This window comes from Dipteris shenzhenensis, chromosome 26 (assembly GCF_047967505.1).
Source record: "Dipteris shenzhenensis isolate YYH24624 ecotype China chromosome 26, Dip_SZ_1.0, whole genome shotgun sequence".
NCBI classification, from domain to species: Eukaryota; Viridiplantae; Streptophyta; class Polypodiopsida; order Gleicheniales; family Dipteridaceae; genus Dipteris; species Dipteris shenzhenensis.
In genome coordinates, this window is record NC_141621.1 from 32,596,086 (window position 1) to 32,617,014 (window position 20,929).

Here is a 20,929-nt window from a genome sequence, read left to right on the forward strand (position 1 = left end):
TAAGATTTTTACTTGTGTGGTGTTAACCTAGTGGTCCTCCCTATTTGAAGATGGCAATAGCCCAAGTTTGTTGCTTGCAATTCTCCCACCACTTTTGAGACCACAAAAATGTAGCTTCTATCTCTGATGCTTGAGTTGTTTTTCATGGGATTTTTCCTCGCACTGCAAATGTTGCAAATATGTTTTCCATTATCGTTTGGATATCATACCATCTATTTCCTCTTCTTTTAACCTCTTCCCTGTACCTTGATAGGTTTCTTTAGCTTTCCTGTCTCCCATCCTTTGTCTACTTGTCTTGCAAGCCATGACAAGTTGCATCATACCATATGATACCTTCTTTTAGGGAAAGAGCCAATACTATAAACTAGCTAGTTTGTGAAAAGAGCGAACATAAAGAGATGATGACTCACTTGAAGAGATGACCAAGGCACCTCTTGTGGCTATGCCAAATCTAAATGGAACTACACACCAAGGGGAGGGAAACGATGCCAAATCGAAGTGCACGTAAATGCCATGAGGCTTAAAATGTCAAAATAAACAAAAGGCCACAAAGGCAGACTAATGGGTTTAATGCTATGGATTATGAAATGTAGAGAGCTTTGACGTTTTATGGACCCCATTGCAAGCTCGATTGAAAGGAAGTGCATGGGAAAGGAAGCAAAGTAAAATATAATATTGGATTTATTCAAAGAGCGTCACACAAGTATTAATTGAATATTTTCTATTCTAGGGTGAATCAATGCTAATGTTTTGAGACCACCATGGAGTGGATGTAAATGTTTTGAGACCACCATGGAGTGGATGTAGTTCAGTAGACATACTTCGGCCACATGCCCAAGACCAAATATGTTCCTAGGTTGGCGGAGCTAAAAAAGAATTGGGTGCATTGAGGAGGAGATGGGCACAGTAGCAACACCACCAATAACACTTCATACTGTTCTTTGGGCTTCCGGAATCCGTCGGTTTCTCAGTTTCAGCCGGGATAGGGAGACATTTGCTGCTACATATGGTGGCAAGATTGCAGGACCTAGCCACTTGCACGGGCGCAAAGTGTAAGGTGAGTAGTTCTTTTTGAAGACGTATCTACATAACCACTGCAAGGATATCCAACGTTGACGTCCCACCTGTCGCTTGCAGATATTGCAGTGCACTCTTAGAGGAACTTTCTCACGAATCGGTTGCCCCATCGGTTCTAAGAGGTAGTTGCAGGTTCCATTGTTTTCTTGAAAGTTGAAATTGGTGTTTTATTAATAGCCCATGGCTATTGAAATTTGTAACTCGTTTTTAGCCTGGGGCTTTGATACCATCTTTGCAATTTGGCAGACTGTTTAGAATAGTGATCTTGGACCTGACAAGTTTGCTGTCATGTTTGCTGTCAGCTTCAGGATGATTTTTTATGTTACTTTCGCTAAGACGCAATACTTCTATATTGGTATTAAAAATTTGTATTCCCCAATAAAAATTAAATTGTAAAACATTCGCCAGGATTTGGAACTTTCATGTTAAAAATTTCAAAGTTTCACCAAGATTGGCATGATTTCTTCAAAATTTGAAAGAAAAAAATTTAAAACCATTCCACATTTTTCCAATATTGTGAAATTTACAAAATTAGCTTGGTAAACTTGCACCAGTATTTCATATTGATACCTTCTATAAAAACATCCATGCTCAACTTAATTTTTGTGAACTGTATTTGTAAAAAGCTTCAGTTTGTATTGAAGCGTGCAGGGTTGCAGGGAGTAATGCTTCTACTCTGTCCTTTGGAAGATTTAAACAGCTATGCAAGGGATGTCTCAGTGCAGCACTTCAGGCTGCACATTCCATGGAGCAACAAGGAACTCTTATCCCTCTTCACGTTTTCTACATACTTCTACAGGAGTGTGTTATCAAGAAAGACCTGGCCACAGGCAGAGAGGTGCACTCCCTTGTCAAGAAAAGTGGATTGGAGTCACATGCTCTACTGGGAAGCGGTTTAATCCGTATGTTTGCTATGTGTGGAGGTTTGTTCGAAGCACATCAAGTACTAAGCATACTTCCCCAACCAAATGTCTTTGCATGGAGTGCAATACTGACAGCGCATGCGAAACTTGGACAAGCTGAATGTGCTTTCAAACTCTACAGTCAAATGCAAGAGTCAGAGGTGAAACCAGATGGATATGTTTTTGTTGCTATCCTAAAAGCATGTGCCAGTGGAAAAGTTCTGACACAGGGTAAGCTGTTCCATGCTCACATGATTGAAAGCGGGCTTGAGCTGGATATTTTTGTTGACAACACCCTTGTTGACATGTATGCGAAATGTGGGAGTCTCAAAGATGCACGCAGGTTGTTTGATAGATTGCCAAGGAGGAGTGTGGTGACATGGACTGCAATGATTGTAGCATATACTCAGCATGAGCATGATCGGGAGGCTCTGATACTATTCCAGCAAATGCTACAGGAGGGCATAGAGCCAGACAAGGTTACATATGCCAGCATCCTGAAAACGTGTTCAAGCATGGCAGCTCTAGACCAGGGGAAAATGGTTTATAGCCACATAGTGAAATGTGGAGTTGAAGCGGATGCCTCTGTTGGGGGTACCCTTATTGACATGTATGGAAAGTGTAGGAGACTTGGCGATGCATGTTGGGTTTTTGACAATATTTCAAATCAAGACTTGGTGACATGGAGTGCGATGATTGCAGCTTATGCCCTGCATGGGCAGGGGCTGCAAGCACTACAAGTCTTTCAACAAATGCAATTTCAGGGGATATCACCAGATGATGTCACTTTTGTTAGTGTCTTAAAAGCGTGTTCTACTATTCCGGGCCTAAGTCAGGGTATGTCAATTCATGATCATGTTGTTCAAAGTGGCTTCAAAACAAATGTTTTTGTTGGCAATGCCCTCATTGATATGTATGCAAAATGCGGGGTGCTTGAGAGTGCATGCAGAGTATTCAGTGAGTTAACACAGCGAGATGTGATAACTTGGAATACAATGATTGCAGGAAATATCCAGCATGGACATTGCTATGAGGCTCTTCAACTTTACAATCAAATGCAACAGGAGGGAGTGGAGCCAACTATTGTCACCTTTGTAAGCACGTTGAAAGCTTGTTCTGACACTGCAGCTTTTGATCAGGGCCTGCTTATCCATGACAGCATCATGCTAGGTGGCTTCGACACGGAGTTGGTTGTTGGCAATGCAGTCATTGATACGTATGTTAAATGTGGCAGTCTGGAGGATGCCTGCAGAGTGTTTGAGAAGCTGGCAATACGAGATGTGGTGACGTGGAGTGCAATGATAAAAGGATATGCTCAACGTAATGACCTCAAGCAGGCCCTGCATTTCTTCAAGAACATGACACATGAAGGCTCAAAGCCTAATGATATAACGTTCACTTGTTTACTCTCTGCATGCAGCTATGTGGGATTAGTAGATGAAGGCTTCCAACTCTTTGAGTTGATGAGGGTAGAGTACAGTATAAAGCCAATGCTTGATCACTATAACTGCATGATTGACCTGCTTGGTCGTGCAGGATGCTTGCAGGAGGCATATTATTTACTTCAGTGTATCCCATTCCAATGCAATGTCCTTGGGTGGATGTGTTTGCTCAGTCATTGCAGGACACATGGCAATATTCAGCTTGGAAGACAATGTTTTGAAGTTGTCATTCCTTTGGATTGCAAAGATGCTTCTGGGTATGTCCTTATGTCAGATATCTATGCTGATGCTGGCATGTGGGCGGTTGTAGGTGAGCTAAAGGATATCAAAGAAGGCAAATTGGCTCAGAAGAAACCAGGGAAGGCTTATATTGAAGTTGGAGCGAACCTACATGATTTTATTGTGGGAGACAGAAGCCATCCAGGAAGTGATATCATATATGCAAAGCTCAAAAGATTGAGTTTGGAAATGCTGGATGGAGGATATGTGCCTTTTGAATTAACACAAGTGTGTACCTTAGATGAGTACAAGGAAAATACTTTTTTGAACAATATAAGTGGTTAGCCATTGCTTTCCAAAAATTAAAAGAGAGTAATAATATTGATCAAAACACCCCACATTACGATTTCAAGAAAGGGGCATGCTCTTGAGAGGGAGGGTTCTGGGTTCTGACAGTTGGAGGGTTATGTAATGCCTGAATTTATTGACGAAATAGATCATCCCATGGATTCACCCAGCAATAATAACACATGATAACTCCTAGCTTTCGACAGGACTAATAGTCTCGCCTCTGCTTGACAGCGGTAAGCATCGGTACTGGGGTTTGAACAGCTTGTCCACAGCCTTTTCGCTTTGCAGTTCATCCCATTGTAACAGCATTACTTTGTGGTGCAATTTTGCGTGGTCATGCAAATGGCACAATTCTAGGTCTTCAATTAACATTCCTCCCAAGTATGGCCATGATTATTGCACCTGCTTCACAACACACCATCCAGAATCCAAATTCCCCACTGTCTGGGCCACCATTTTATCCAATGCAGCCAACACCTCGGTGGCCAGCCACCAACTTCATGTCTTTTCTTTTTTTTAATTTCTTTTTTTCTTTGGACACCAATACAGTGTCCAGCAGGTCTGAGCCATCCATGTCACTTTCAAATGTATCCTTACTTTTCTTCTTTTTATCTTTGTCCAATTCGGGAGCTCTCATCCACTCCAAAAGAGCAGAGCCTATCCATGTCGATAGCCAGTTCACCATCAGGTGGTTCTTGGGGGCATCTTTATGAATTTGTTGGGTCAAAGCCTGGAATCTCCGCCACAGACTGTTGCTTTGCTTAGCAGATTGTGTACAGCTCCTGACGGAGTTGATTAGTCGTCTTGCTTTTTTGGAATCTCTCCATGAAAGCATTCTTCATGATTTCCCACTCTGTAAAACAATCAGTCCCATACTTGACATACCATTACATGGTGCTTCCTTTTACAATGCAAAGGATAAATTAATTTGGTCCACATCCTCTTTCACCCCATTCAAAGCACATACTCATTCCAACTCCATGATGTGGATGCCAGGTCTTCTTGCCTTTGGCCTGTGAAATGAGGCAACAAAGGCACCTTGATGGAGTTTCAGTGATCAGGTGGATTCATTTGAGCGAATTGAAGCAGACAAACAGCTTCTATCAGAGGAGCGGGCACCCCTGGATCTAGTACAAAACCATCTGGACCAAAGACCTGAGTGCTGGCCTGTCGACAAGCCTTGCCATGCCGAAATCTTGTTCCGAGAGAGTTTGTCAAACATTGTCCACAAGCGTCTTCCAAATCCATGGACATACCCTTTCCCTCTCAGCACCTCAACAAAGCTAATCCATTCCAAGAAAACACTTGGCGCAATTGACTCCTTCCTTGCACGGATACACCCAAATTCTGTGTCTAACTAGAAAAGATTATGCCTAAGTTTGCCAATATAGGATATGGAGTAAGTTGAGACAGTCATAACTCAACATACAGAATGCTCCTAAGACTCATTCTGTTTGTTTCAAACAAAAGACTAACGTAGCCAAATACAATGGTTTATCCCACTCATACAAAGTATTCTAAGATAGAAGCCAACACATTTGCTGCATTCAATGCTCTTTCTCTCTCTCCATCACCTTACATCCTTCAAGGGATCCCTCTATTTGCAACAGAATATTCAATGCAACTGACAAATTGCGCCGGTTCAGATTAGGCCGCACCTGTCTGGAACATGCCACTACACATCACCAGCAATTACGAGGGTCCCGGCTCCTGGCCCTCCAAGTTCTGCCTTGGCCCGGAATTTAAAAACAGAGACTACGCGGTTTGAACCCTAGGTGTTGATTGTGCAGTAAGCTCAGGCCCCCTACTCAGCTCCACTTTCCTAACTTCCACCTGTGCTACTTCCTAGTTGTTCTCCACTCATTCCACTCCTTTTCCCTCAGTGGTGACTGCATCACCGGTCAGTTCTCCTTCCTAGAGTAAACAGCCTGTTCTCTTACCTCTCCTTTGCTTCCTGAATCCTCACCCCCTGTGCCACACACAGTACTTCTTTCCCTACAGGACCTGAGCTGTTTCCTCCTCATCTACAGTCTGTTTCCTAGAGAATGCTCATTTTCAGTCTCTCCTACTGAAAAATGTACATGCGGAGGCCTCTATGGCTGACGATGGAGCGGCAATTGTAACGATTTTTCTGTCACAGATCCAGCAGTCTGAATCCCAAGGTGAACTATCATTGAAATAAGCCTCCGTCTGAAGATTTTGAAGTTAGTAAGTACTATGTAGAACCTGGAGCTGAACCTCAGAAACCAAAAGGAAGCATGCCCTGGCCGATGTGCAGTTGACCTAAGAACAGCCTCACAGTGGGAAAGTGCTCTCCATCAAAGCTCTTCACTGACAGCCATCATTGAAGGCCAGATGGCAGCTACGGGAAGATACTGGATCACATTTTTGCTTTTCTAAAAACTCGAAAATTTTGGAGCTGACTGCAGCCCTCTGTTTTGTGCCAGCTCCCTCATCTCCTCTATACCTCCCTCACCAGCTCCTGCTTTCCGGAATCCTGTCCATTCTCACTTTCTCCAGCCCTTTCTCATCGTTTGCAATTTCTTCCAGCTTCCTTCTGCAAAAGTCACGAGTCTGAATGCCCTCTCCAAAACCTCAGACTTCAAAAATCCATTACTCTATTCCTACGTTTAACATTCATTTAACATTGAAATTTCAAACTCGTTTATCCCCTATGCGACAACTGAGACCTCAGGACTTCAAAAATCCATTACTCTATTCCTACGTTTAACATTCATTTAACATTGAAATTACAAACTCGTTTATCCCCTATGCGACAATTGAGACCTCATTGTTTCTCTATGAAACTAAGGGACTAAGGCCTACTGGATCCTGGTAGCCAGCCGACCCAATCAGCCCCTTCAAATCCTTTGCTATATATCAATTCATGTCATGTTGAGCCACGAGATACTAAAGTTTTAATACTCATTGCAGAGTCTTGGACATGTAAGCCCAATCCTTGGACATGTATGCCAGATCCTTGGAGCTTAATATCCTTGGAACTCTTAGGACCACAAGAGTGACGCTATTCAAGTTTGTGCTTTTGCATACGGGCATACTAGTGACCTTGATAGCATGCTCAATTTGCTACAAAGATGCTTTGAACATTGCCTTTGTAGTGCATGTAAATCCTTTAGTAGAAACTTGTCCCTGTGCAATGAGCATAGATTGCTTTTAGGGATTTTATCTTTTATTTGTCCTTTTGACAACTTCAGTAAGAAGATTGGGGAGAGAAATTAATTGATTTACATAAGAGGAAGGGATGTTTTAAGGAGGGCACAAATAAAATGATTTACATAGGGGGGGTTTGGTGGTGTGTAAGTCTTTGGGTTTTGGGCCTGGCTCACCCATGTTTAGCCCAATTTATGTACTCACTATGTGTATGCCTCTTCGTCCCAAGGTCTTGTTTGGGTTTCCCAAAGGTGGGTTGTGTTGCAATGTGTTGCAATGTGTAAGGCGGCTTGCCCCCTCAACCAGTGTCTTTGTGTGTGCGCTTAAATTCTAAATTGTAATAATTGTAATATATCTAGATGAATCCAAGAACATGCCCAAACTCATCCTTTAAAAAAAAACAATACATAGTGCAGTTTCAATCTCACGATAGTCACTCATAAGATTGAAAACCATAAACTCCATCACACATAGTAGGGACTAGCTACTATGACATCCTTGCTGATGTCATCATCCCCGTTGTATTACATGCTAACTATAGGATTAATTCTTAATGAACCCCCACGTAGCTAGCCTCGAGCAATTTCACATGCAACTTGAGAACTAGTATCCAAGCATACTCATTAATTATGGGAAACAACAAACACTAAATGCTCCTACTATATCTACATGAATCCAGGAACATGTCCAATCTCAGCCTTTGAAAACACAACACGTAGTGCAACTTCAATCTCATGACAATTACTCACAAGGTTGAAAAGTATAAACCCAATCACACATAGCAAGGACTAGCTACTCTGACATCCCCACCAACGTCATCAGCGCCCCACGATGGGTGTAGACCATAGTATGAATATATGCTTTAGCATCTATTTATACAAAGATATCCGTATTAAGTTTCTCTCAGCACTCTAGAGATGAAGGGCTGACTCATTTGTGCCAAAGGCTAACATTAAAAGAGAATTCTTATCAAACTTCTATTCATTCAAGATACAACTTCTTGCGAATACTATACAATTTCATTTTAGTCTCTCCCAAATGAGCATTTCTAAGCAAAACATGCTTAGAGCATCTAGCTGATAGGGCAACACACCACTTAAGATGGATAGAATTTATCACAATGCTAGTAAGCCGCAACATTGACAAAAACTTCACAATTGGAATTTGCATGTCCAATATAGTATGAACATCACCAAACTCATCCTCCAAAGACACAACACTGAGGTTTCAACCTCACGACAATCGCTCATAAAGTTGAAAACATTAAACTCAATAACGCATGGACCAGCTACTATGGCATTCTCATCGATGTCATCAATGCCCAACAGTGGATATAGAACATGGTATAAACATATGCTCACACATATACTATCCACACACCCACACATACTTGAGCATCCATTTATAGATCTTTGTATTGAGTTTCTATCAACACACCAGGCGTGAATGGCATACTCAATGGTGACAAAGGCTAGCACTAAAGGAGAAGGCTAATAAAAAAGTAGGCCACATTCTCTTCATTCAAGCTATAACAACTTGTGAAGACTATACAATTTCATTGTAGTCTCTTCAAAATGAGCATTTCTAAGCAAAAAATGCGTAGACAATCTAGCTCATAGGTAATGCACCACTTCTTGCAATATCATCAAGTCACATCATGGAGGAAAACTTCACAACTGAAATTTACAATGTCCACCAATACGCTGGGAATATATTTGTATATGATTCCCAAAACATGTCCCAACTCTCATCCTCTAAAGACACAATACACAATGCAATTTCAATTCATGATAGTCACAAGGTTGAAAACCATAAACTCCATCACGCATAGCGGCGACTAGCTACTATGAATCTACATTGACCCCAACGTTGGGTGTAGGCCATAGTATAAACATATGCTCTCACACATACATATCCACACACTCACACATAGTTGAGCATCCCTTTATACAAAGATCTTCATACGGAGTTCCAGAGGTGAGGGATAGACTTAGTAGTTGTTGGCATTTGAGTTACCCGGCCAACCGAGGTAGGTCGAGCAATCAGGCATGGGTGAACCACGAGCTACTACTGAGAAGTCAAGCAGCGTGACCCCAAGTATCCAGAAGGGCCAACTCAAGCCCTACCGTGAAGCCAATCTCTGGCAGTAACTTTGCAAGTTTCCAGGTCCGATATCGAAAGGAAATTGCCAAACCCGAGTGAGTCTAGAGTCCTAGATTACTTTTCAGTCATGAGTCTAATGTAGAACGGGTTTTTACTCGCCCTCTTATTGGTCTTGTACTTGAGTCTGAGTGGGGCCTTGTTACTCATAGTGAGTGTATTGCCTCAAGCCGAGAAGAGAGTCTTTGTGAGTTGTTTATAGCTATGGTTGTATGTCCCATCCGTAGATTGGTTCCTCCTCCACCTTCGTTGCATGGGCAGGTCTTCTTCATCTTAATTTTGGCTCTAAGGCCTTTCTCTGGACTTGATTGATGCCTTTCAACTCGAAGGCCCTGCTTGGCTTGGCTGACGCCTTTCTCTCAGCCTGGGCACATGAGGAGAAATTCCTCTGATTGTGAGCCCTTCAGGTAGGTTCGAGCTGAGGTGGCAAACTGAAGGCCACCGGAAGGCCAAACCTTGCCTCACCCTTGTAATCGAAGTACACAAGCAAGTAAGGGTCAGCAAGGATCCGACAACCAATGAAATGCTTCCCTCAATCTCACAAAACACTCCCTTAGCATGTGCCCGTAGATCCAGCAAGGTTTGGCAAGGTCCAAAATACTTTAGGCAAGCATGTGCCCGTAAATCTGGCAGGCACCCTAAATTGGAAATGAAATGGAAATAGAACGGAAGGCATACCATGTGTCCTAGCTATCTGGACTTGATTCATGCCTTTCTCTAGACTTGATTCATGCCTTCCAAGTCGAGGGACTTGTTTGTGGCTTGGCTCATGGACCGACACATTTGGATGACTCAAAATCTTGGCTTTCCATGCACAAATGCGCGGATTCTTCATGCCACTCCCTCGAGGACTCTCCCATGTCAAGCTCGTCTCGAGATGGACATCTTGAGCTCAGGTATTAGCACGCTCCTCGTGTTGTTGTAGTAGTTAGTTGGCTCTTAGTCGTGCACATGGCCATGCCTTCTCCATCCTCAAGCTCTCCATTGTTGGGTAGATTCTGCTACTCCCACTCGTCTATCGACCTTTTATCCCTCGTCCAATTCCATTCCAGCTTCCATAGTCAGCTTTGGCAACTCCTTCCACCTTCATGTAGGTGTTCTTCTCTCTTGGCCATGCACCTTTGGCGTCTTTTTGAGAGTTTGTTAGACATTAGTTAAATCTTGAAGTATCCTGTAGGTTTCTCGGGTACACTCCTCTATTTGGACATCTGTAGTTAGACAATTCTTCAAACACCGCAAATCATCTGGAAGTATCTTTTATAGTAACATCATAATCAAAGCAACTACATTAGCTCATCGCCTATCAGCATAAACTATTGCTCTTCATGTATGTGCACTCAATTCTATGGATTGCTATGCTCAATCCACTCAATTTCCCACATGTTCCTTCAGCATGTCAATCCCAATAGGATCGCTAGTTTTTTTTTTTCTCACCCCTCGGTTGACCGGCGAAGCCTATTCTCAGATGTAAATAGTGCTAGTGCTTGGGTGGAAGATGCCTTCTCTTGCACTCTGGGGTTGCTTGGTACGTGCAACCCACTTGGTGCTCGGGTGCATAAGTTAGACGTCGAGAATTATCACAGGCATTTGTATTGCATGGGTGAAATCATATGAAGACTGGTAGATGAGCGCACACAAGAGGAACGTGAGTGTTGATAGTCGAGATATCAAACCCAATCCTTACATGTCAAAGAGGCCTTGGCATATTAAACCTTGCACAATATGAAGATAAGTCTCACAATGGCTAAGTTATTAAAGCTTATCTTTTACTACCAAGAGTTTTTCTTACAAACAGCTTTGAGCCGAGAAGGTGTCATGACACGATTTTTTAGTCTAGGTTGTATTAGGCTAGCATGATCAAATGTATTAATTAGAAGGTCGGCTAGGTAGGTTTAAATGGCTAAATGCCATATTGATAATGTATTGGATATATGTTAATTGATTAATACAAATGGAGCACTCACACATGTAGGTCCTAGGATAGGAATGGGTAGGAATGCATGGGTGCATTAATAAATGGTAGGCATTAAAGTGTCATAGGCTAAGGGTAGAATAGTGGGGTATGCCCAAGGGATGGAGGTTGTGACCTCTCGTATGCATGGAATGTGTGTATGAGGCATTATGCATTCATATGTGGTTTGTGGATTGCATGAGCTTTCTAGAGTGGTCAATAGAAAAAGTACACTCACGTGGGCAGTCCTTCCACCCCATTTGGAGGGCCAATGCTTCTCAATTCATGCATCATTCTTTCACACATGAGCATCCTACCAGTACGTGACAGGTGGTATCAGAGCCAAGATCCTCTGACTGTGAGAGCTTGCCATTTGGAAGTTGCAATAGTCGCTGACATCGGCGTGAAGTAATCGAGGAGAATCGAGAATCATCCATCAAGAAATTACTAGGGGGCTTTCCTTTTTCCCTCTCAAAAGTTGAATTTTTACAACTCTGTCTTTTGTTAATAGGCGGAGACCTTTATTGATTGGGGAAAACAGGGGTAAGGGACTCAAGGAGGGAAGGTGCCGCCCAACAGGCCAATATGTCCTTTATGAGTCCCCTCTTTAATTGGCCATTGACTCTTGTGGGAGCTACCCTGAATTTTTGGAAATCATTGGCATGTCATTGACTGTTGCACTACAATCCATGGCGATCATCACTATTAGAATCAAGGATCAAACTGTACTTGGTGTGATCGTGGATGGTGGCTCCAGAGTTAATATAATCTTAGAGGATGTGGCCAAGCAACTAAAGCTTAAAAATTTTAAACTTTCTCCTTTCCAAGTAGGTATGGCAGATCAATGACTAATTGAGCCCAAAGGTATGCTCCAAGATGTCTTCATCACCATAGCAAGAATACATTACTAGTACGTTTGATTGTAATTTCTTTGGAGATGAATGCCTATCCAATTCTTCTTGGGTAGACTTGGTTGAAAACTGCCAAAGTATTTGCGTGATTGGGGATAAAGTGGGGATATCGAGGTGAAAATCCCCACCTATCCCAAGCAAGGCACTTGAGTAGTTGCCGACCCAAAGACTTGGAGGTCAAAGATCTGTTTCCATAGAATGATGAGTCTCAGCTGATGAAAATTATGCAAATCTTACCTATGGGAGAGATCAACATATTCAAATAGAAAATGAAGCAGAACAATAAATTTTATATGCGAATCACTTCACTGAAGATGTGACTAGTAAACGAGAGCTAGTCGAGCCCAATATTACAATCACTTAGCTTGATACTAAGCACTTGGTTTCCAAACCAGCTCAAGAATTCAATTGGGTACAATTAAGGAGCTGCGCATAGTCTCATGAGTAAGTGCCCATTTATATGGATGAGCAACTTCAAGCAGTCAAAAAATATTCTCTTGCAATATAGAGATATGTTTGCTTAGAGCTACACTAATTTGTAATGAGTCCCCTCAAAAATCTGACAGCATTGCATTCCATTGATACGAGATGCCAAATTAGTTCATCAGAAGAGGCACAGAATGAATCCAACTATGCCAACCAAGTGAAAGCCGAGCTCATCTACACAAGAATTATCTATGCAATTAATTGGTTATTCTCAATCGTGGTGGTGCCCAAGAAAAATAGCAAGCTCTCAGTTTTTGTTGGAATACCAAGCCAAGTAAAATCAAAGCAATCATGGGTATTCAGACCAAGCCAAGTAAAATCTAAGAAATTGAGCAAATGTTTTAGCCAGAGAATTTGACACAGCTTAGATCCTTTGTTGGATTCGGTTTCTATAGAAGATTTGCGAAAGACTTTGCAAAGATTACAACATCTTTGTATCCGATAGATACTAAGTTTCAATGAATTGAGTTGTTTGCAGCATTTCATGAATTCAAAAACAAGAAACCAAGACAACAATTCTCTGACAACCAAGTTAGGATGTGATTTTCATGTCCATGTGGCTGCATCAGGTTGTGCAATTGGCATTATTTTGGCATAGCGAGATGGTACACTGGACTACTTGGTCTATTACGCTAGTCAATTGATGCCACCCAAGTGCAACAATAGCACCATCGCCCGTGAAGCTCTTGGAATGATTTATAGTGTCTAGAAATTTAGACATTGTTTTCTTGGCAACTATTCATTTTCTATGTGGATCACCAAGCTAATCAACAAAACAATGATTCAACAACGTCTCGTGAGATGAATACTATTGCTACATGAGTTCAATATCAAAATCATTCATCAACCAAGCAAGGCATACTATTTGTCATGGTTGCTTGCCTTAGATGAAAGACAAGGAGTAACAACCGAGCTCACTAATGCCCAATTGTTTGTTGTGGATCTCTCTGAAACTGAGTATGATGAATTGCTTCAGTACCTGTGACAAGACACAATTCTTGAGCAAATGCACCAAGACAAGTGCATGCAGTTGGCTTTAAAAAATTGGAAATATGCTTTGATTGGTGGCCAGCTATATCGTCGTGGTACTGCTACATGAAGGAGCAATGGTCCTCACCATGGCACATACTGAATCTGCTGGAGGTCACTTTAGTTGCACCGTTGGGTCCTGCTACATGAATGAGCAACGGTCCTCACTAGGGCACATACTAAGCCTACTAGAGGTCAATTCAATGGCGAGCTAATAGCTTGGAAAGTTCTACACATGCCTATGGTGGAGTACCCTATTCTAGGGTGCACAATTCGTCTTCAGTGGCCCTAACTTGGCATTATATAATAAAATGAGCATACCCTTCTTTGTATGCTTTCGCACAATGTGCCAATCATGCTTTCCCTTTTGTCATCTGTGGATTACTTGATACGACCATGCTACTCAAATGCACAGCTCATCAAAGTGGGCTAGTTGATGCAATCACTCATTAATTGCCTCAGGTTTCTCAAGCTGATGCTCGACAGCTTTTCAGAGACTCATAAACCAAAAGTTCTAAAGGAACCACTGCCTCTAATCCAAATGCCATTTTGAAAGGAGACAAGTCGTGTGATTACCTTATATGCTGTTTGATATGCATCGTTCTTTGGCAAACATCGCAAACTCGGTTGGAATGGGCCATACAAGCTAACCGAGGTCTTCAGCAATGGTACAGTACATCTTGCAGATTTGCAAGGCCACGTTATGCTTGAGCTCTTCAATGAAGGCCGAGTGAAGCCATACTAAGCATCTACTTGCTTAGTTGCAGTGTTCAGTCTAGAAATGCATGAGGAATCACCACATGAAGGTGAAGCCCTTAAGGGAGCCTTCATTGGTCATCATCACACGAAGCTCCCTCTAGGCGAGCTGTCACAAGAAACAATTAATATGATAGCACAGCTTTTAGAACCGCCCGTTGATGCATGGGGACTTAAAGAAAACTTTGAGAGCGAATTTCCTTACACTTTTTGGCTTGACATAGAGGGAAAGGTTTAGTGATGATTTTGTGGGAGAACTTAGAAGGTAAATTCAATTTTTTGTTGTTTTAATTTTTGGAATTTTGTTATTGGTCTAGGTGTGGAAGGCACTTGTAGGTGGTTTCCTATTGGTGCACATGTGGAGGTGATTTAGTGCACAAGGTGCATGGTGAGGCAAATTTTAGTGAAGCATCTTCGTGCGTGTAGTCTGTCAACAATGTGAGTGTTAGGGGAGAATGGGCAAAGCATGGTGGGAGGTATCTTGTTGTATTGGATATGGCTGATTCGTGCTTGTTACGGCAAGTAGCCTAGGGAGAACTTTTGATTTCTTGAGCCCTCGTTGAGCCACGTGTATAATTTTGGGCCCTCAATTTTAGATTGATCTAAAGGCCTAAAACATGCCTTCCAAATTTGACAGAAAAGCATTCAGCTCTCAAAAAAACAATTATCGTTTGCTATAAGGAGTGGCGCACTCCATCACCTGGGTTCTCTGTCGCTTTGCTTTGCTTTTCCTCCATCCTTCACTTGGCCTCAACTTCCATATCCTCTACTTGCTACGCTCCCATCTCCTCTACTTTCTATGCTTTCTACCTTCCACCTCCTACACGGCTACCTCCATAGCCAGGCTCGAATTCTCTAGTCTAACTCCTCTTCTAGTGCACTTCCTCCTACACACTCTGCTCCCTCGAGCAAACAAACAACAGTCATTGCACAAAAACCCTTTGAAAAATGGGGGATTGATTTTGTGGGTCCCACCCATCATTGTGGGTCCCATCCAGTAGCAAAAGGAACACAGGCATGCTACATCATTGTGGCCACTGATTACTTTACCAAGTGGGCTAAAGCTAAATCCATCAGAAAGGCAGATGCCAGAAGCATAGAAAGATTCTTGTACAAGAATGTGATCACCCGATTTGGATGTCCCATTGAAATTGTGTCAGATAGAGGCACACATTTTGTCAATGAGGTCATCCAAGAACTCTTGTCTGGCTTTATGGTGATCCACAGAAAGAGCACACCTTACTACCCCCAAGGGGATGGACAAGCCGAATCCACCAACAAAATTCTATGTATTATCCTCACCAAGGTAGTAGAACCAAAGCATTCTGATTGGGCAAAGAAACTAAATGCAGCCTTATGGGCATATGAAACCACACTCAAGGTCAGTTAGGAAATACACCTTTTGAATCGGTGTAGGGCCTTGAAGCTGTGGTCCCACTGGAATTTGTAATACCTAGTCTACGCATAGCAGTACAAGAACATATGGGAGATCATGCATCATTGAAAGAAAGACTCTACCAATTAGAGAAGCATATAGAGACCAAATTAGTTGCCTACCATGCCATGACAACATAAAAATGAAGAAGGAAGGCATGGTTTGATAGAAACCTCAAAGACAAAGACATCAAGGAAGGTGACCTAGTTCTGCTGTACAAAACCAAAGTCCATAAGGGCAAGCTCAAATTTCTAGGTCAAGGACCTTATAGAGTCAAAAAAATGAATCCCATCAGAGTTGTGCTGCTAGAAACACTAGATGGAGTCCAGTTTACAACAATAATAAACAGGAGCCGACTGAAGTGCTACTACATCAACATGCAAGCCATCCTCGAGCTTACCACTTCAGATGATGCATATTCCCAGGATTGGGTTTTGGATTCGGGTGCTTCATTCCATGTTACTCCCCATAGGGAATGGTTCTCCACTTATAACAGTCGAAAGACAGGTTGTGTGCATCTTGGAAATGACTATGCATGTGACATAGTGGGAGCAGGTGACATAAAGTTTTCTTTTGCAAATGGGTCTGCATTTGTTTTGAAACATGTGAGACATGTGCCTAAGTTGACCAAGAGTCTTATTTTAGTGGGTCAGCTAGATGATGCTAGTTTTCACACCACTTTTGGCTTTCAAAGTTGGAAAATAGAGAAGGGCTCTATGCTTTTGGCCAGGGGTGCCAAGTGTGGGACTTTGTATCCCTTACATGTATCAGGGGTGGTTGAAATTGAAGATTTGGGGGTCCTGAGTCTTCCATAGTTAGGACTAGATTGTTTCACGAGCACTCACTAGCATATGTACGCCTTCGTACATATAGGTAGTTTCAATCGATTTCAACCTAGGGCTCAGAGGTGATGACTAATTCCTAGCTGCCCTATGATTCCCTTAGCAAATTAAGCATATAGGAGGAATGCCCACCTCACTATCATGAATAGCGCACTCACACATTTCGAGAACCACGAATAAATTGCACAAATAAAAGCCCCAAGAGATACTTGTTTTGATCCACACACAAAGCACCCTCATCACAAAAAGAGTAAAATGCATTAACCACTCATAAAAAAAACATGCACTCTTAGCACATGGCACTATATTGGCACTGTCAAACTGGGACCTGATTCATGTGTGTGATTCATGTGTGTAATGCCAGGGTGAAGATAGTCCAATAAGATGGGAAAAAGGCCTACAGCGCCATCGGCAAAGTGATACCATGCCAAACAGCCCAAGCCTCAACTTCAACAGCCCTCCTCTAATCACCAACCTGAAGAAGGACAAGGTCTAGAATCACCAACCCAGAGGTCAGCACCAAAATGAGCATGGCTAGTGGTTCTGGACAGTGCTACTGATGAGAAAATAAATGCAACATGCCAAGAAGAAATGCCACAAAACCAAGGGATACTAGAGGCATGTGAAATTGAGCCAGAGCAATTGACTATGTAGGATGCAAGTGTAGAACACCTTGAGGACCAGACCAACAAAGAGCTAGCAAAAGATGGAATAATACAGCTTTTATGGCCACGAGTCTCAACGTTCGCCATGTCACCCAATGCTTACAACTTCTTACAGTCAAAGGACTAGGAAGTCTTTTTGAGAAGCTAAAATCCTTCTTACCAACACCTGCTATGACGGAATACATTTGTCAATTCATAACATCATATAAAAGCAGAGAGTTAGAGAAAGATAAGTATGGCATAGTAACATATAAAGAAAAGCCCTTAGAGATCTACCTCAATAGATCCACTATGTAGGAGGCTTTCTCATATCCAAAGGCACAAGAAGAATATTCAAAGAAACATTTGGATGCAAGATTCTCTAAAATTCAGGATTTATTCCCACCTAACACAAAGTCACAAAGCGGGGGAATACGCCATGATATGATTCTGGACCCCATATGCAAAGAGGCAACTAAGTTTTTGGCTGACATTTTCAAGCATTCAGGAGTGAGAAAAAACTATATGTTAGTAAAAACTCTTACACTCCTTGGTAGAGCAAAACTACAAGACTGGGCTCAACACATGTCCTTGCTGCTAACCAATTATGTATCCACTACCCATAATGGCAAAAGCTACATTGCCCATCTATTGGCCATGATAATTGGGTTTGCAATAGAGCAAGAGGATGACTCTACACCCCTCTCAACACAAGCTATAGAGGACTTTGAAACATTGATATTATCACCAAAATGGGAATTAGACCCTCCACCTACTTTCAATGTGGATAGCATGGAAGGGAAACAATCCAAATAGACTCCAAAGAATGAGAATGTGAAACTCTGCCAAAGGTTACTGCAACTCAGTTCAATCTTGCTCCCGCAACAAAAGGACTTGAGCATGGAAATCCAAGAGGATACCATTCCACATAATGACTTTGCAAGAGAGCCAAATAGCATGCCTCTCCAGGAATCACAAGTCACCAGTGTTGTGATGACTCCATGACTCTAGAGTCACAACCCCTAAATGTCTCTAGTGGCACCATACAACAGATTGCTGTTTAAGAAATAGATCAACATTCCACATGGGCACATGGGAGTCAACTGTATGTCCAATACAAGCAAGGCCATAGCACATTACAAATCATACAACATCACAGCCAACAGTTACAACAATGGTCTCAATTATTGCTACCATGGCATCAGATGAGCAGGAAAGAGAAATGGAAAGACAGATGCACCCATCATTCCAATCCAAGTTGCAAAGTGCCAAGACTAAAATTATGAAGCTCAAGGAAAGCATGGTAGAACAAATGCAGCAATAGCTCCTTGCACAAAATGCTCTAGCAGAAAGTAGAAAGGATGCCCTACAAGCCATGGTTTCTCTCATGGTTTCTCTCCAAGAAAAACACCGACAGTTATCTAATGCCTTGAACCAAAAGGAAAAGGCCGAGTTATCCCTTTCCCATATGCAAGCCACTTGTGATGATATCAAGAAGGAAATGGTGCAGTTAAATGAAAGATTACTACTTAAAGAGGATCAGCTCCATGCCACATTAGACACAAACAATGAGTTGCAGAACAGCCTCAAAGAGGGTAAACATCAAATTCAAACACTAGAGAAGGAATGCATGGCATCAAAAGAGATACTTGTGCACACCAATGCAAAACTGGATGCTCAAGAACAAGAAATACTCCAACTCCGCGTGCTTAATGATCAATTTCCAGGGCATCCAAAAGCAGCTCAACAATTCAATAGTCTAAACCTTGCATACACCTCCACATTGGGTAAGTATAAAGATAAGTGCATGGAGTGGCAAAATCAAAAAGCAATAATTTCCAAGTTGAAAATTCAACTACTGGGTCAAGCCAATGACAATGAAGAGGGGTTAGCACAAGATCTTTTGTTAGAAGGCATCACTACATTATACCAAGTGCTTGTTGCAGTCCTCCAGCAAGAGGATCACATTGAAGGAAGAATACGCATACTCTGGAAACACTTGCAAATCAAAATGTTACATGTAGTATCTGAACACTTGCAAATCAAAATGTTACATGTCTTGATTGGATCAGAACAGTAAGCACAAAGACTCTCCGAGATCTATGCCAGCATATGGATGAAGACGAGAGAAGGAGGGGGGGAAAGAGAGAGAAGAAAGGGGGGGAAGAGAGAGAGAGAGGGGAGAGGAGGGAAAGAGGAGAGAGAAAGAGAGAGAGGGGGGGTGAAGGAGGTGGGGGGGTGGAGGAGGAAAGAGAGGGGGGGGGGGAGTGGGGGGGGGGGGGGGGGAAATGGGGGTATGGAAAGAGAGGGGGGGGGTAGGAGGTGGGGGGTGGGGGGAAGTGGGGGGGGGGAGGAAAGAGAAGGGGGGGGGGATAGAGGTGGAAAGGGAGGGGGGTTGGAGGTGGAGGTGGAAGTGGAGGTGGAGGTGGAGGGGGGGGGAAGGTGGAGATAGAGATGGGGGGTGAGGGAGATGGAGGGGGGGGGAAAGGGGGGGGAAAAAGGGGGGGTGGTGGTGGAGGTGGAGGGGGGGAGGAGATGGGGGGTGGGTGGAGGGGGGGGGAAGGAAAAAGGAGGGTGGTTGTGGAGGTGGAGGGGGAAAAGGGGAGATGAGAGGTAGAGAGATAGTGGAGTGGAGGGTGATGGAGATGGGGGGTGGAGGAGATGGGGCGTAGAGAGAGGTAGAGAGATGGTGGAGTGGAGGTTGATGGAGATGGGGGGTGGAGGAGAAGGGGGGGTGGAAAAGGAGGGGGGATGGAGGGTGGAGGGGGAAAAGGGGAGATGGAGTGTAGGGAGAGGTAGAGAGATAGTGGAGTGGAGGGTGATAGAGATGGGAGGGTGGAGGAGATGGGGGTAGAGAGAGGTAGAGAGATGGTGGAGTGGAGGTTGATGGAGATGGGGGGTGGAGGAGAAGGGGGGGGTGGAAATGGAGGGGGGATGGAGGGTGGTTGGAGGAATAGGGGAGATGGGGTGTAGAGAGAGGTAGAGAGAGAGTGGAGTGGAGGGTGATGGGAGTATAGAGAGAGGTAGAGAGATGGGGGGTTGGAGGAGGTGGGGGGGAAAGGGGGGATGGGAGGTAGAGAGAGGTAGAGAGATAGTGGAGATGGGGGGTGAAGGTGGAGGGGGAAAAGGGGAGATGGGGTGTAGAGAGAGGTAGAGAGATGGTGGAGGGGAAAAGGATGGTTACCTTGAGTCAGGGAGATGGGCAATGGATGGAAAAAGTGGAGATGGTGGGGAGGAAGATGATGGGAGATGGAGATGGGGATGAAAAGGTGGGTGACTGAAAAAATGGTGGTGGAGGGGGGGTTTGACGGAAAAAGTGGTGGTGGTGGATGGGCCTAGAATATTAAAACCATACGGTATATCTGCAATGACCAATGTGTACTCATTCTTTGAAACTATCTTTGAGAATTCATTGAAATCACCATTGACTACTCAATAAAAATTTGGAGGATGATTCTCTCCCCTATCAAACTCTATTGTATCATCACTAAGAGTGATAGATCATTGTCATGTTCGATGCTCTTTTCTTTAATAGCTCGATCAATGAGTTTCT

The 20,929-nt window shown here is 43.1% G+C and overlaps 1 protein-coding gene across 2 annotated transcripts; it reads left to right on the plus strand.

The window, feature by feature from the left end:
- The first annotated feature begins 784 nt into the window (after positions 1-784).
- Positions 785-4,002, plus strand: LOC147884974 (pentatricopeptide repeat-containing protein At3g02330, mitochondrial-like). 2 transcript variants are annotated; one of them, XM_087397640.1, is made up of 3 exons: positions 785-1,057; positions 1,138-1,199; positions 1,729-4,002. In XM_087397640.1, exons 1-3 carry the CDS (start codon positions 1,007-1,009, stop codon positions 3,983-3,985), a joined length of 2,370 nt encoding a protein of 789 aa, XP_087253766.1. In that variant the 5' UTR covers positions 785-1,006; the 3' UTR covers positions 3,986-4,002. The 2 variants fall into 2 exon arrangements, with proteins under 2 accessions (XP_087253766.1, XP_087253767.1); XM_087397641.1 differs by having other exon boundaries at positions 1,042-1,057; positions 1,722-4,002.
- The last annotated feature ends 16,927 nt before the right edge of the window (positions 4,003-20,929 follow it).

Excerpts from the sequence above, each read along its gene's own strand:
- LOC147884974 (XM_087397640.1), top strand. The coding sequence starts at position 1,007 with ATGGTGGCAAGATTGCAGGACCTAGCCACTTGCACGGGCGCAAAGTGT. Across the intron at positions 1,058-1,137 it reads GCACGGGCGCAAAGTGTAAG|ATATTGCAGTGCACTCTTAG; the intron begins GTGAGTAGTTCT and ends TGTCGCTTGCAG. Across the intron at positions 1,200-1,728 it reads TGCCCCATCGGTTCTAAGAG|GGTTGCAGGGAGTAATGCTT; the intron begins GTAGTTGCAGGT and ends TGAAGCGTGCAG.